At 39.0% G+C, this 16,495-nt stretch overlaps 3 protein-coding genes across 3 annotated transcripts; all 3 read right to left on the bottom strand.

Annotated features, from left to right (window-relative positions):
- Positions 1 to 3,735: 3,735 nt before the first annotated feature.
- On the bottom strand, positions 3,736 to 5,249 carry LOC130177886 (trace amine-associated receptor 13c-like). The gene is made up of 2 exons (XM_056389881.1): positions 5,080 to 5,249; positions 3,736 to 4,555 (listed from the first exon to the last, which is right to left on the bottom strand). Exons 1-2 carry the CDS (start codon positions 5,247 to 5,249, stop codon positions 3,736 to 3,738), a joined length of 990 nt encoding a protein of 329 aa, XP_056245856.1.
- A 1,750-nt stretch (positions 5,250 to 6,999) lies between these two features.
- On the bottom strand, positions 7,000 to 8,530 carry LOC130178125 (trace amine-associated receptor 13c-like). The gene is made up of 2 exons (XM_056390258.1): positions 8,361 to 8,530; positions 7,000 to 7,819 (listed from the first exon to the last, which is right to left on the bottom strand). Exons 1-2 carry the CDS (start codon positions 8,528 to 8,530, stop codon positions 7,000 to 7,002), a joined length of 990 nt encoding a protein of 329 aa, XP_056246233.1.
- A 3,361-nt stretch (positions 8,531 to 11,891) lies between these two features.
- Positions 11,892 to 13,396, bottom strand: LOC130177954 (trace amine-associated receptor 13c-like). Its single transcript, XM_056389979.1, has 2 exons — positions 13,227 to 13,396; positions 11,892 to 12,711 (listed from the first exon to the last, which is right to left on the bottom strand). Exons 1-2 carry the CDS (start codon positions 13,394 to 13,396, stop codon positions 11,892 to 11,894), a joined length of 990 nt encoding a protein of 329 aa, XP_056245954.1.
- Positions 13,397 to 16,495: the final 3,099 nt, after the last annotated feature.

Genomic DNA, 16,495 nt, shown 5'->3' with positions numbered 1-16,495 from the left:
CACAGTTTGAAAAGTTTACATGTTATATAAAAACAGTTCCTGTCTTTTTGAGAGAGCAGAAGTTTTCCTCCGTTTTATAGTTTGAATCACATTTCTACGTGCAGGTATGAGAGAGCTGGATGACTCCGAAAAAAGGTGCAATTTTGTAGAAAAAAGGTGGGTTTCTAAAGAAAATTCCAATGCATTTCTAATGCATTATTTATTCCCAGTTTTTTGGGAATAACTTTGGGAAAAATTGGAATTTTAACACCAAAAGTCATAGCACCTCTTTCGGGATCAAGACGCACGTTTTGATGTATATATTACCGGGGTTTTCTCAAAGCTGCAGGACGAGTTACGCGCCAAAATTTGGCGGAAGAATAATAAACCCGAAGGAGAATATTAATAGATGCCTCGGAGCTGAGCACCCATGGCACTAATAATAATAAACTTTATCTATCTATCTATCTATCTATCTATCTATCTATCTATCTATCTATCTATCTATCTATCTATCTATCTATCCAAATAAAAAGATGACAACAAAAAAGAAAAATCATGGCGGTCAACTGCTCAAGACTGCTGAAATATTTTTCATCATGAACACTTTCATCAATAGGACCCACCACATAGTGACTGAATGTCACCAATACAGAGTTTCAGTGTTGTAGCGGCAGCAAAATGTCTTTTCTGTTAAATATTTTGTCTGGTGCTTTTGAATCTTGTGGGACAAGCTGATGGTCTACACCAACCACAGCTACAACGTAGTTCAGCTGCTGTGCCTGCAGCACTGGCGTCAACCTCCACCTTGTCGGGACAGCAGAAGGAAGGGTCAGCCCTGGACCACTTGTCATGGTTTGCTATGGCAGACACTTTTTGTTAGTTATGTTTTGGACTTTTTCACTTCCTGTTTTATTTTGTAATAAGGTTTCCTTGTGTGTCTCAGTGTTTTGCTTCCTGTCTTGGTCTTGTTTGTGTGGTGATTGTCTGCCCCGCCCTAATGTGTTTCACCTGTTTCAATCACCCTCGCCTCCCTTGTCTATATAGTCTTTGTGCTCCCCTTTGTCTGTGTTGGTTGGTCTGTTGATTTCTGGGTTTGTCTTCATCGGTTCACGTCTCCTGTTCATGTCTGGTTTGTCTCCAAGCTGTTCACGTCCTGTTCATCTCCGGGTTTGTCTTTGTTCTGGTCTTGTTGCCTGTTGTCATCCCCTGTGGTTCCCTGTGCCTGTTTTTGAAGTTCTTTTGTTAATTAAACATTCTGCACCCCATCCCCCTGTGTTGGCTGCATTTGGGTCCTACTTACCACAATACCCCTTGACACAACTGGAAAGAAGATCTTTAATGCCGTCAAATACATGCTGGCCCTCAAAGGTTTAGAAAGGTCCAAATGTAGAGTATTCTTTGGCTGACTTGTGATTGGGGACAATGGAGAAAAAGGTCCTGCAAAATCTTTTGTGGGAACCAGCCACACTGAAGTATCACCATAATGCACAACCAGTGGTTGTCACAGGAAACTCAAAAACAACATGATATTTGGCTAAGTTCATTTATGTCTATATCTTAGCAGGGTAAATGGACACTCGTCAGTTTTAGTGGCATTACACAATCAAATAGGTTCCCTATTTCTATGCAAACTCCACATTGGTTTGGGGATCTCTCTGTACTCTGCAGCTTTGCACTGAAAGCCTCAGGGAGCAGTTCATAGGCTGATCTGAAATGACTGGCATAACGTAAACTATTGAGTGTCTGACAACACTTTGAGCAAAGCTCTTTGTCATACAGCTGATTTATCTCTTTCCCTCCTCATCTACATATTCAAATTTCATCTAGGCCACAGGACTCGCAGCAGGATACAATGGCAGTGGTGTCTTTTAGGTTTGAGTCAAAGAACTTCCCCAGACTCTTGACTGTTCTGTTATAGAAAGGATGTTAGTTCCAGATAATGAAAAGCAGAAATTGTTGACCAACTTGCCCTTCTTCAGCACCATGGACTTTGATTTGGTAGACTTGGTAACTCATCCTAGCCCAGGTGATGAGTTTTTTTCATTTTTTTATGTAAACGAATCAGTTTATAAATGATTAACGTGAACGTGAGCGGCGTTCGCTCTCATGTTTTACAATAATTTTACAGCACACCGCATGACATCTCCATAGACACGGCTCAGCTTGGCTGGTGCCAGCGGTAGAGACGATACAGAAGCATCTGCTACTGCTGAAGCCAGTTTGTTTGAGCATCTGAAGCAGTTATATGAACAAACAAGTGAGGACTCGGACACATATTTATATACTGATTTTAAATCGAACTGATATCTATGTCAGTGCTGTACAATAATTAATTCAGTCTAGGATTGGCTATGATTTGGGGCTGGTGATGGATGGGTAGAAGGAGGTTCTATTGAAAAAGAATATCAGCCTTTATTATAAAAAGAAAAAGGAAAGGAACGAATGGACTTGAAGTAGTTCATTTTTGGAACTGTGAACTTAGTTCAAAATTTAAAAAAATAAAAGAACTATGAATGTGAACTAGTTAATTTTCATCTGAATGAACGGAACATTGAACTAGTTCTTTTTAAGTGTGAACTGGCACAACAGAGTTTTAGTGGCATAACACTATCAAATAGGTTTCCCTTTTCCTCTGCAAACTCCACATTGATTTGAGGATTTTTCTGTACTCTGCACTCGTGCACTGTGAGTCACACGGAGCAGTTCATAGGCTGATCTGGAGTGACTTTGGCACAGCAGGGAGGAACTCTTGGACCGAATTGCAAAGTGAGAGGGTCATCCAGAGACAGAAGTAAAGGCAATTGAACACAACCCCTCCTTTAGAATCGACACCATGGGCTGCATCGTCACTGAGAAACCTTCCCTCAACCAGGCTCAGTAGATGGGTGCAGAACTATTTTCTGAATTTCCACAACACCAACATCATCCAAGCTATTTTTTTTATCACAAATACCACAGTGGAGTGAACCACATGTAATAATAAATGTCAAAAATCTCATCTTAGTTCTTGCTATAACATAAACTATTGAGTGTATGTGACATGACGAGTATTTCATGAATGAACTAGTGACTGAGTCCGGACACAGTCAATGAGTGAAGCAGTGAAGTTGTGCATCCATCAGTCATGCTCCATCATCAGTGGTTAATTCATGTAAAAATTCATCACTATGCAAAAAACAGTAACATCATCACATTTATACTTTGACTTTGTAAAGGCCTAACAATCCTAAACAATTGTTTACATGTTTATTATGCTGGGGGTTTAGTGGAAGGCAGAATCAATAGATGTTGATTAATGACCAATAACATTACATCGTTTTCATTCACCTTCAAACCAAGGGGACAGATCAGACAGATTGTAGGGCTGTTATCCTGTAGCAAAAATAACATGTTACTATAATATTTATTCTGTATCAATAAACTCTGACATCAAATGTTGCTCTCCTTCTTTATATTCGTGGTGATTTCTCTAATTATCAGTTAGTGTTACTGGAAAGTGCTCTGAACTAGCAGCTGTAAAACATTACATGTGGCTTTTATCTCAGGTTATCATATCTGAATAAGAGGATAACAATGGTCAGAGTGATTGTTTGTGAAGAAATGAAACATTTCCTTACTGTATATATGAATATGATATCAATTCGATTCAATTAACATGAATCTGCAAACTCTGAGACGGGTACATTCAGTGTATTTTAAGACAACGTGAGAATAATTTCCCCCTGGTTTCAGTAATTACATCACGATCTCTTTCTACATTAAATTGGCCTCACTGGAGCCAGGCTGCAGAATCTGAAGTGTAACAATGTGTTTAATAGATTTTCTGAACCAGGGATAGAAAAAAACATAGATCACAGGGTTTAGACAGGAGTTGAAATACAACAACCAAAGCTCAATGCCTGAAGCTGATGTCCCAATCAAGTTGTTCTCAACTGCAACAATGAAACAATAATATGGGCTGTTGCACAGAAGAAATGCAGCTATAACGACACCAAGAGTCCTGGCTGCTTTCAATTCAGATTTCTTAGCTTTCACAGTCTCTGAACGCTGAAGTGTGACAGCTGCAATGTGAGAGCGCATGGCACGAGCCTGAGACACAGCCACCACAAATACTCTCAGATACAAAATTGTGATGACAACAATGGGGCCTAAAAAGGTAAAAAGAAGATCTGTAGCTGTTTCAAGATAAGTAAGTACGACTACACACTCTCCATAACAGGTGTTATACCTGTCGGGTTGTTTTAAGAACTCCCTCAGTATCCAACTGCTGTGCACAACAGAAAATATCCAACACAGACAAACACAGAATTGAACTCTTCTCAGAGTGACTTTGGTGTTGTAAAACATGGGGTCACAAATTGCCATATAGCGGTCAATTGATATGAGTACCATGTTTCCTACTGAAACACTGACAGTGAGGTAACCTAAAAAGTAATTCACAACACATATAAAGTCACCAAGGATCCAGCAGCCTCGGAAAAGGAGGATTTCACCTGGCATCTGCAGGAGACCAACAAGGAAGTCTGCGACAGCCAGAGAGAGGAGGAGGAGGTTGGTGGCAGTGTGGAGCTGCCTGAAAAGATACAATATCAACAATGAACCAATTATTACATGTAGTAGTTGTAGACATAAAAATTTTTAAGGGTTCTAATTCAAAACATATAAACTCTACTGTCACAACATGAATAAACAAATAAGAACATTACAGTTGTAAATGCACTTTCAAATATCCAGTATGCATTCATCAAAGGCAGAGACAAGAAAACATCTATGTATATTTCTATTTCTCATTTTAATCCTAGAGGAGAAGGTTAGTGGATTTACAGCAGCCAGATATGTGACAAATCATTAGTAATCATTTTGTCAATAGTGTTTTTGCTGATTATCTCAAAATCCCCATAATATATAACATATAAGCTTGTGTTCTACACATACTTATATGTTAAACATGAAGATAAAACTACTGTCTGTATGTTCTAATCTGCAAATGTTTTCATCAGCAAACAAAATGATGCCTCGCTCAAAGCCATTTCTTCATGTTTATAACTGGATACAAATAAAATATTTTTAGGTCATGCAGAGAAATATCATCTCTGCCTGAAGTGGGAGATAGAGATGATGACCAGCAGGTTCAGAACCACAGTGAGCAGAGTGATGAAGGACAGCAGACTGTAAATCAGTGTGGCCTCCAAGTAAGAGTGCATCGTCTTCCTGCAGGAGTTGTTGAGCTGAGGAAAGCAGAGTTCATCTTCCTCCAGGGCCTCCATATTCAGAGAGAGAGGAGAAGCTGCTGAGCTCTGACAGCTCTCTCAGTAAAGCTCTTGGTCTAAAGCTGATTTATATATTTCCTTCCTCCCTTCCCACATTCAAAATTAATCTAGGCTGAGTATCTCATACTAATAAAAAAGTTATCAGTTCTCTGAACTAACAGTTGCAAAGCATGGCTTTTATTTCAGGTCATCATATATTATGATAAATCACTTAAAATGATAGTCTAATAATAATAAACTTTATGTACCTATCTATCTATCTATCTATCTATCTATCTATCTATCTATCTATCTATCTATCTATCTATCTATCTATCTATCTATCTATCTATCTATCATGTTGTTAACTGTAACTACCTGATTGAAAAAAAGGTCAAACAAAAAGAGATCGACATCTTCCAATCATTGCGGTCAACTGCTCAGGACTGCTGAAATATTTTTCATCATGAACACTTTCATCAATAGGACCCACCACATAGTGACTGAATGTCACCAATACAGAGTTTCAGTGTTGCAGCGGCAGCAAAATGTCTTTTCTGTTAAATATTTTGTCTGGTGCTTTTGAATCTTGTGGGACAAGCTGATGGTCTACACCAACCACAGCTACAACGTAGTTCAGCTGCTGTGCCTGCAGCACTGGCGTCAACCTCCACCTTGTCGGGACAGCAGAAGGAAGGGTCAGCCCTGGACCACTGGAAAGAAGATCTTTAATGCTGTCAAATACACGCTGGCCCTCAAAGGTTCAGAAAGGTCCAAATGTAGAGTATTCTTTGGCTGACTTGTGATTGGTAACAATGGAGAAAAAGGTCCTACAAAATCTTTTGTGGGAACCAGCCACACTGAAGTATCACCATAATGCACAACCAGTGGTTGTCACAGGAAACTCAAAAACAACATGATATTTGTCTATGTTCACATATAGATATATATGTATATATAGTATATATCTTAGCAGGGTAAATGTAGACTCGTCAGTCTTAGTGGCATTACACTATCAGATAGGTTTCCCTTTTCCTCAGCAAACTCCACATTGGTTTGGGGATTTTTCAGTACTCTGCACTCATGCACTGAAAACCTCAGGGAGCAGTTCATAGGCTGATCTGAAATGACTGTGGCATAATGTAAACTATTGAGTGTCTGTGACATGACAAGTATTTCATAAATGAACAAGTGACTGAGTCCGGACACAGTCAATGAGTGAAGCAGTGAAGTTGTGCATCCATCAGTCATACTCCATAATGATGTAATGTATTAGGATTAAAATGGGCAACATGGATTTTACCAATGCAGCTTCTCTTATTGTTAGTGCTTATCGGTTCTGAACTTTATCAATACTCTTGTTGATTCCATATGATTAAGGTAAAGAATAGAACAAATTGAGAACAAAATTTACATTTATTTATTAAAAAACAAAACACTGTTTCTCAGTCAGTGAAAGCAAGTCACTTGTGCTTGAACTGGAATAAAACAGGTGTCAGTGCTCTGAACTAGCAGCTGTAAAACATTACATGTGGCTTTTATCTCAGGTTATCATATCTGAATAAGAGGATAACAATGGTCAGTGATTGTTTGTTAAGTAATCAAACATTTCCTTACTGTATATATAAATATAATGTCAATTCTATTCAATTAACATGAATCTGCAAACTTTGAGACATGTACATTCAGTGTATTTTAAGACAATGCGATAATAATTTCCCCCTCACAGAAAAATAACCGGTTTCAGTAAATACATCACAGTCTCTTTCTACATTAAATTGGCCTCACTGGAGCCAGGCTGCAGAATCTGAAGTGTAACAATGTGTTTAATAGATTTTCTGAACCAGGGGTAGAAAAACACATAGATCACAGGGTTTACACAGGAGTTGAAATACAACAACCAAAGCTCAATGCCTGCAGTTGATGTCGCAATCAAGTTGTTCTCAACTGCAACAATGAAACAATAATATGGGCTGTTGCACAGAAGAAATGCAACTATAACGACACCAAGAGTCCTGGCTGCTTTCAATTCAGATTTCTTAGCTTTCACAGTCTCTGAACGCTGAAGTGTGACAGCTGCAATGTGAGAGCGCATGGCACGAGCCTGAGACACAGCCACCACAAATACTCTCAGATACAAAATTGTGATGACAACAATGGGGCCTAAAAATGCAAAAAAAAGATCTGCAACTGTTTCAAGATAAGTAAGTACGACTACACACTCTCCATAACAGGTGTTATACCTGTCGGGTTGTTTTAAGAAATCCCTCAGTATCCAACTGCTGTGCACAACAGAAAATATCCAACACAGATAAACACAGTATTGAACTCTTCTCAGAGTGACTTTGGTGTTGTAAAACATGGAGTCACAAATTGCCATATAGCGGTCAATTGATATCAGGACCATGCTGCCTACTGAAACACCGACAGTGAGGTAACCTAAAAAGTAATTCACAACACATATAAAGTCACCAAGGATCCAGCAGCCTCGGAAAAGGAGGATTTCAGGTGGCATCTGCAGGAGACCAACAAGGAAGTCTGCGACAGCCAGAGAGAGGAGGAGGAGGTTGGTGGTGGTGTGGAGCTGCCTGAAATGATAGAACATCAACAATGAACCAATTATTACATGTAGTAGTTGTAGAAATAAGTGTTATTCAAGGTTATAATACTAAATGTATGACCTGTACTGAAGCTATATCACGGCATCAGTCATATAAGCACTTTTAAATAACCAGTATGCATTCATCATAAGCCGAAAAAAGAAAACATCTATGTATATTTCTACGTATCATTTTGATCCTAGAGGAGAAGGTTAGTGGATGTACAGCAGCCAGATATGTGACAAATCATTAGTAATCATTTTTTCAATTGTGTTTTTGCTGACTATCTCAAAATCCCCATAATCATACTGATCATTAGCTTTCAAAGTAACAATGATAAACATATAAGCTTGTGTTCTACACATACTTATATGTTAAACATGAAGATAAAACTACTGTCTGTATGTTCTATTCTGCAAATGTTTTCATTAGCAAACAAAATAATGCCTCGCTCAAAGCCATTTCTTCCTGTTTATAACTGGATACAAATAAAATATTTTTAGGTCATGCAGAGAAATATCATCTCTGCCTGAAGTGGGAGATAGAGATGATGACCAGCAGGTTCAGAACCACAGTGAGCAGAGTGATGAAGGACAGCAGACTGTAAATCAGTGTGGCTTCCAAGTAAGAGTGCATCGTCTTCCTGCAGGAGTTGTTGAGCTGAGGAAAGCAGAGTTCATCTTCCTCCAGGGCCTCCATATTCAGAGAGAGGAGAAGCTGCTGAGCTCTGACAGCTCTCTCAGTAAAGCTATTGGTCATACAGCTGATTTATATCTTTCCTTCCTTCCCTCCCACATTAAAAATTCATCTAGGCTGAGTATGTCAAACTAATAAAAAAGTTACCAGTTCTCTGAACTAGCAGTTGCAAAACATAACGTAATGGCTTTCATTTCAGGTCATCATATATTATGATAAATCACTTAAAATGATAATTCTAACTAGAAAATTCCAGGGAAATTTTGAGTGCCACGGGGGCTACTGCCGGGATGAGTACATGATTTATTTCCAGTGTTCAAAAGTCACCCTGATCATATTCTGGTTTTGAGAAATGTCTTGATATAAAAGACTCTGATATAAAACAATGTCACATCCCTCCATCATGTATTATGTGGGAAATATCTCATATTCTGTGGTGTTTTTTTTAATAAAACAAGAGGCAACATGTCTTCAAACTGGCATTTAAAGGGTTAAAATCCTAAAAACTAATAAACATTTTGTAGGTTTGAGCAGAACTGAAGTGGTTTAAGAGATTTATGCAAAAAAAAGCAGAAAAAAATATTGATATATGATGATTTTATAGCATTTTCTTTGTGTGTCCTTTTTTGGACGCAAGGAACCCCAGAGGGAACAAAATGTGTTACCAGTGTATAATAGACCAGTAACAGTAACTGACATTAGATTTTTAAAAAATATCAAAAAAGACACTTTCTTGCAGAAATCCATACCTTCAGCTGTAACACAGCCAAAATGATCAGCAAATCAAAAAAGAAAAGTGAAGAAAATGTCCAAAAAAGGACAGAGGGACCCCTGAAGGTTAATAAATCCCACGAATCGCTATTTAAATTACCACTATTATGTTTTTTTCTGTGCTAAATTTAACATTACTGGGGAGGAGAGCAACGCGACTAGAAGTGACAGCGAGAGAGGGCTAGTAGCTTCTCCTCTCCTCTGTCTCAGCGGAGACCGTCACAACTTCATTCACTCATTTAACAAAACAAGACCTAACTAAATGTAATTTAAGACCTAACATGCGGCTAATGTAAAGCTAGCGGAGCTTGGAGAGTTGGTTATCTGGTTGCTAGGCGCACGCAGGCACGCACACAGGTCAGGAGCTGCCGTTGCCATTGCAATGTGAAAATCTGCCCAGAATATGGCTTCTACATGGCTTCAAACAACTGCAAATTATGAGAAAACTGTTACTTCTTTTCAAAAACCGAAAACACCGTGAGAGACACTGAAGCCAGAAGTTTCTACAGTCTCTATTTTATTCAGATATTCCTTAAAATGAGTGAGTAAGCTCAGTGCGAAGACAGAGTGAGATTCTTTTGAAAAAAAAAGGCGATTACATTAGGTGTCAATGAGATTGAGACAGGTATTGCTGCCGGACTCGGCACCCCCGTTTAAATTTTGTGCAGACCCTGCCAGTCAAAGTTACATTTTATGAATCCCAACAACTATGTCTACATTTTCAGAAAGAATTATTTGTCTCCTTTTTACGGTTTGGCCGTGAGCTCGAGTTAAAAATAAAAATAAAGGTTATTTTTTTACTGCTTCACGCACTCTAGCCAACTGACGCTTTCACTCTAACTTTGAAGAAAAAGTGATTTGCACTCCTCCTTTGAGTGCTCACAGTTTGAAAAGTTTACATGTTATGTAAAACAGTTCCTGTCTTTTTGAGAGAGCAGAAGTTTTCCTCCGTTTCATAGTTTGAATCACATTTCTACGTGCAGGTATGAGAGAGCTGGGTGACTCAGAAAAAAGGTGCAATTTTGTAGAAAAAAGGTGAAATTTTGTGGGTTTCTAAAGAAAATTCCAATGCATTCCTAATGCATTATTTATTCCCAACCACAGCTACAACGTAGTTCAGCTGCTGTGCCTGCAACACTGGCGTCAACCTCCACCTTGTCGGGACAGCAGAAGGAAGGGTCAGCCCTGGACCACTGGAAAGAAGATCTTTAATGCTGTCAAATACATGCTGGCCCTCAAAGGTTCAGAAAGGTCCAAATGTAGAGTATTCTTTGGCTGACTTGTGATTGGGGACAATGGAGAAAAAGGTCCTGCAAAATCTTTTGTGGGAACCAGCCACACTGAAGTATCACCATAATGCACAACCAGTGGTTGTCACAGGAAACTCAAAAACAACATGATATTTGGCTAAGTTCATTTATGTCTATATCTCAGCAGGGTAAATGGAGACTCATCAGTTTTAGTGGCATAACACTATCAAATAGGTTCCCTATTCCTCAGCAAATTCCACATTGGTTTGGGGATTTTTCTGTACTCTGCACTCATGCACTGAAAGCTTCAGGGAGCAGTTCATAGGCTGATCTGAAATGACTGTGGCATAACATAAACTATTGAGTGTCTGTGACATGACGAGTATTTCATAAATGAACAAGTGACTGAGTCCGGACACAGTCAATGAGTGAAGCAGTGAAAAACAGTAACATCATCACATTTATACTTTGACTTTGTAAAGGCCTAACAATCTTAAACAACTGTTTACATGTTTATTATTCTGGGGGTTTAGTGGAAGGCAGAATCAATAGGTGGTGATTAATGACCGATGACCTTCAAACCCAGGGGACAGATCAGACAGATTGTGGGGCTGTAGCAAACAACATTTTAATAAGATATTTATTTTGTATCAGTGAGCTCTGACATCAAATGTTGCCTTCCTTTTTATTTGTGGTGGTTTCTCTAATTGTGTGTTTGTGTTACTGGAATTGTTTTACAGTAAAAACATTTTTGTACAGCTGGTGTAACTGGTACAAATGTAGCTCCACAAGTATCCCCTAGAACATTTGCAGATTAAAGAGGGAAGTGTAATATTATAATACTGTAATGTTTTAGGGTTAAAATGGGCAACATGGATTTTACCAATGCAGCTTCTCTTATTGTTAGTGCTTATCGGTTCTGAACTTTATCAATACTCTTGTTGATTCCATATGATTAAGGTAAAGAAGAGAACAAATTGAGAACAAAATTTACATTTATTTATTAAAAAACACTGTTTCTCGGTCAGTGAAAGCAAGTCACTTGTGCTTGAACTGGAATAAAACAGGTGTCAGTGCTCTGAACTAGCAGCTGTAAAACATTACATGTGGCTTTTATCTCAGGTTATCATATCTGAATAAGAGGATAACAATGGTCAGTGATTGTTTGTTAAGTAATAAAACATTTCCTTACTGTATATATGAATATAATGGCAATTCTATTCAATTAACATGAATCTGCAAACTTTGAGACATGTACATTCAGTGTATTTTAAGACAATGCAATAATAATTTCCCCTTCACAGAAAAATAACTGGTTTCAGTAAATTCATCACAGTCTCTTTCTACATTAAATTGGCCTGACTGGAGCCAGGCTGCAGAATCTGAAGTGTAACAATGTGTTTAATAGATTTTCTGAACCAGGGGTAGAAAAACACATAGATCACAGGGTTTACACAGGAGTTGAAATACAACAGCCAAATCTCAATGCCTGCAGTTGATACCCCAATCAAGTTGTTCTCAATCGCAACAATGAAACAATAATATGGGCTGTTGCACAGAAGAAATGCAACTATAACGACACCAAGAGTCCTGGCTGCTTTCAATTCAGATTTCTTAGCTTTCACAGTCTCTGAATGCTGAAGTGTGACAGCTGCAATGTGAGAGCGCATGGCACGAGCCTGAGACACAGCCACCACAAATACTCTCAGATACAAAATTGTGATGACAACAATGGGGCCTAAAAAGGTAAAAAGAAGATCTGCAGCTGTTTCAAGATAAGTAAGTACGACTACACACTCTCCATAACAGGTGTTATACCTGTCGGGTTGTTTTAAGAAATCCCTCAGTATCCAAGCGCTGTGCACAACAGAAAATATCCAACACAGATAAACACAGTATTGAACTCTTCTCAGAGTGACTTTGGTGTTGTAAAACATGGGGTCACAAATTGCCATATAGCGGTCAATTGATATGAGCACCATGTTTCCTACTGAAACACTGACAGTGAGGTAACCTAAAAAGTAATTCACAGCACATAAAAAGTCACCAAGGATCCAGCAGCCTCGGAAAAGGAGGATTTCACCTGGCATCTGCAGGAGACCAACAAGGAAGTCTGCGACAGCCAGAGAGAGGAGGAGGAGGTTGGTGGTGGTGTGGAGCTGCCTGAAAAGATACAATATCAACAATGAACACAATGTTAGATGTAGGCTAGCAGGTGTAAAAACAAGTGTTAATGACAGTTATAATTCTAAATGTATGAACTGTATTGTAACAACATGAATAAATAAATCAGATCATTACAGTTGTAAAAGCACTTTCAAATAACCAGTATGCGTTCATCAAAGGCAGAAACAAGAAAACATCTATGTATATTTCTATTTCTCATTTTAATCCTAGAGGAGAAGGTTAGTGGATGTGCAGCAGCCAGATATGTGACAAATCATTCGTAATCATTTTTCCAATAGTGTTTTTGCTGACAATCTCAAAAGCACCATAATCATACTGATCATTAGCTTTCACAGTAACACTGATAAACATATAAGCATGTGTTCTACACATGCTTATATGTTAAGCATGAAGATAAAACTACTGTCTGTATGTTCTAATCTGCAAATGTTTTCATCAGCAAGCAAAATGATGATAATTTTGTAGGCCATGCAGAGAAATTCTATCTCTGCCTGAAGTGGGAGATAGAGATGATGACCAGCAGGTTCAGAACCACAGTGAGCAGAGTGATGAAGGACAGCAGACTGTAAATCAGTGTGGCCTCCAAGTGAGAATGCATTGTCTTTCTGCAGGAGTTGTTGAGTTGGGGAAAGCAGAGTTCATCTTCTTCCAGGGCCTCCATATTCTGAGAGAGAGGAGAAGCTGCTGGGCTCTGTCAGCTCTCTGAGTACAGCTCTTTGGCATACAGCTGATTTATCTCTCTCCTTCCTCCCCTCCCACATTCAAAATTCAACTATTCAGAGGGCTGACTATGTCATACTTTCCTCATATCTAACTACCTGTTGACAATGTTAACTGTAACTACACGATTAAAACAATGTCAAATAAAAAGATTTAAAACAAACATGGAGGTGGTCTACTCAGGACTGCTAAAACATTTTCCCACATCTTCTTTTCTGATTTTTATAATGAAAACTTTCATCAATAAATCCAACCACATGGTGACTGGCCAGTGCCAATACATAGTTTCAGTGTTGCAGTGGCAACAACAAGATGTATTTTCTGTTAAATATTTTTCTGGTGCTTTAGAAACTTCTAGTACAAGTAGCTGATGGTCTATACCAACCACATCTTCCTTCAGTAGTACAGCTGCTTTGCCTGTAGCACTGGCGTCAACCTCCAAATTGAAGGGACAAAGAACAGGGAGAAGGCCCTCAAAGGCCCAAATTTCAGATATCACAAGCCTTGAGACTCTTTTGGGTTAAATCGGTATTTTGACAACTATCTCGGTTTACACAAAATCGCAGTTTATGCTTTGAGTCATTTTTAGACCGTTTCAGACTTTATCATGGGTGTTTTTCTTGTTTCATAGAAAGTGTCTACCTTAGCACAGAGACTTACAGAATTTGAATAGTGAGCCTCAAAGTGATGGGAGTGCCCTCCACCTCCCCCACTGACTACAATACAAATTCAGAGCTGATTTCCAGAAAAAAGCAGAAGTGACTCTTTTTGTAACTCACTCCTGTGTCCAAATTTTTGGCTGTAGAAACACCAAAACCAGATGTGCAGTGCATGCAGGTCTTGTGCCAGTCATGGTCTGCTCATGGTTCTGATAGGAGTTACAATTTTTTCACAAATAGCAGTCGTCGAAGAGGCTCGCCAAGTCAAAATCACACCCAGTTCTGTGTCTTCCAGCTAGACACAGGTGTTCGAACCAACAAAGTGCAAAACAAATTCAGGAGCTGATTTCCAGAGAAAAGCAGAAGTGACCCTTTTTAGTAATTCCTCCATAACGCGATTGATCGGAGCAGAGAGGAGGAGCCTCCAACTCCACAGCCGGCTTCTCCTATTGGTGTGACAATGATCCTGCCAGTCCTCACCACAGCTGCAGCTGTTTAAGCATTCAGAGGAAAAGAGTTTAAGAGCCCGGCCCGCACATCATTAGTGGCAGCTGAAATGATAGGCAGCTCGCCTCTGTACCTCCTTTGTGAACGTGTTTGTAATTTGTGATTTGGTTTGAGATGCTGGTAGTGATTGTTGGGGACTGGGCTAAGTTTAAAATTCTGATTGTGCATCACACCCTTAGAAAAAGACTGTTGGACACATTAAGAACAGGGGTGCCGCCTCTTGTGTTTTTGGGTTGGTTAGAATCGCATAGTTAGGCTCTTTTTTTGCCTCCTGTTCCCCTACTTCAGTTATACTTTTGCCTTGTTAGTATATTTGTTTACTTATTTACCCTCCTGGTTACGCAATAAATTTGATTTACCAATAACACCTGGTTTTATGTTGCTTCCCTTTTCCCAGCTGCTTCCCCTAGCTGGGTCGTAACATAAAGACTGTGCAATACGGTGACTGAGATAACAATGCGCCATGACTGTTTTTATATATGGACACCAAAAGCCATCATGACTGCGGTGGCTCTGTGAGCAGTCATGATGGCTTTTGGTGTCCATCCGGTCAGTAAGTGAAATACTCTGTGAGTAAATATCCCGGGCTGTTATATTTTCTTTGCTTGCAGAAATCCACTGCCAGGTACTGCGCCTAAATCCCACAGCGTGGGAGGTTTTACTTTCTCAGCAAAGGGGTTCCTCAAAGGGTTTATATCTTGCTGCTTCATGTGAACAGTGTGATATCTACTGACCTGAATGCAAAATGGGCAAGTACAAACATTTGTATGTCACAAATTGTGTTATATTTGAAGTATATGTTTATATATTGTCAAAGCAAATCAAAATGTTTTCTATGCATCAAATGTGTCAATATTTGTCAAGTTAAGCTCAATGTTTTGGTTTTAATTTAAGTGTCAAAACTGTAAGTTGGTTTGCAATGTGGGCAAAGAACATGTAACTTTACTTTTAAATGTCAGCTTTGGTGTTTGGTTGTGCTGTAAAGTTGCAATATAAGATGTGGCCAGAACTTTATTTTAAAATGTTCAAAAAATGAATTAACACTATCAACAGTGTGTGAAGCAGCCACAGTGATTATGTCATGATCAAGACCTCCATCTGTTTTACTTGAGAGATATCTACTGAAATGTGCATGCTTACCAGCCAGCCCCAACCTGTCCTGTGTTGTAATACCACTTTGTGACACTAGAGGCTGTATGAGTCAGTGGCGCGTCAAGTCTGCCCTCAGTCCCACAAAGAAGAACAACTGTTGTACAGTTAGTGACGTCAGTAACTTTAGGTTCATTTTGTAACCGATGACTGTAACCTGAGATTGTATGGACCCAGCAGACCGAGTGAATACACGTCGATCGGTTCACCATGTTGTAACCACTTTACATTACTGTTAGGAGATCAGCCATGATTGAAAGTGCACTAGGTCTTTACATTTCTCAGGATATTTCAGCATACCTCTGTCTTTATCAGGACCTGAGCCAGTACAGATACAATACCGCCTCCACCTGTTTCACCAACGGCAGAGAGTCCAGACACAGTGAGGAGGGTCCAGGTGAGTAACATGCTATCATTCACTTTTAAAAGTAAGACTTGTCTATACCACTGTGATTAAATCAGACCCATAGTGTACACATGTTCATGTACATGTTGTATACATGTACTGCTGATTCTTAATAATGAATATACCGCTGCCTATATTGTGTATTTTGCAGTATATCCATATTTGTACTACTCAATTTGTTGGTTATATAGTGTGTGTACATTGAAGTCTTATCACACCTATAGTTGTTTACCCTTTATTTCCTAGCATTTACACTTTATAATATAAAAAAGTAATATTCAAACTGTGTTTATTTTTGAATATTCACATCTATCCTCAG

Source organism: Seriola aureovittata, chromosome 11 (assembly GCF_021018895.1).
Source record: "Seriola aureovittata isolate HTS-2021-v1 ecotype China chromosome 11, ASM2101889v1, whole genome shotgun sequence".
NCBI classification, from domain to species: Eukaryota; Metazoa; Chordata; class Actinopteri; order Carangiformes; family Carangidae; genus Seriola; species Seriola aureovittata.
This window is presented reverse-complemented; position numbering and strand designations above follow the sequence as displayed.

Excerpts from the sequence above, each read along its gene's own strand:
- LOC130177886 (XM_056389881.1), bottom strand. The coding sequence starts at position 5,249 with ATGGAGGCCCTGGAGGAAGATGAACTCTGCTTTCCTCAGCTCAACAAC. Across the intron at positions 4,556-5,079 it reads ATCTCTATCTCCCACTTCAG|GCAGCTCCACACTGCCACCA; the intron begins GCAGAGATGATA and ends GTATCTTTTCAG.
- LOC130177954 (XM_056389979.1), bottom strand. The coding sequence starts at position 13,396 with ATGGAGGCCCTGGAAGAAGATGAACTCTGCTTTCCCCAACTCAACAAC. Across the intron at positions 12,712-13,226 it reads ATCTCTATCTCCCACTTCAG|GCAGCTCCACACCACCACCA; the intron begins GCAGAGATAGAA and ends GTATCTTTTCAG.
- LOC130178125 (XM_056390258.1), bottom strand. The coding sequence starts at position 8,530 with ATGGAGGCCCTGGAGGAAGATGAACTCTGCTTTCCTCAGCTCAACAAC. Across the intron at positions 7,820-8,360 it reads ATCTCTATCTCCCACTTCAG|GCAGCTCCACACCACCACCA; the intron begins GCAGAGATGATA and ends CTATCATTTCAG.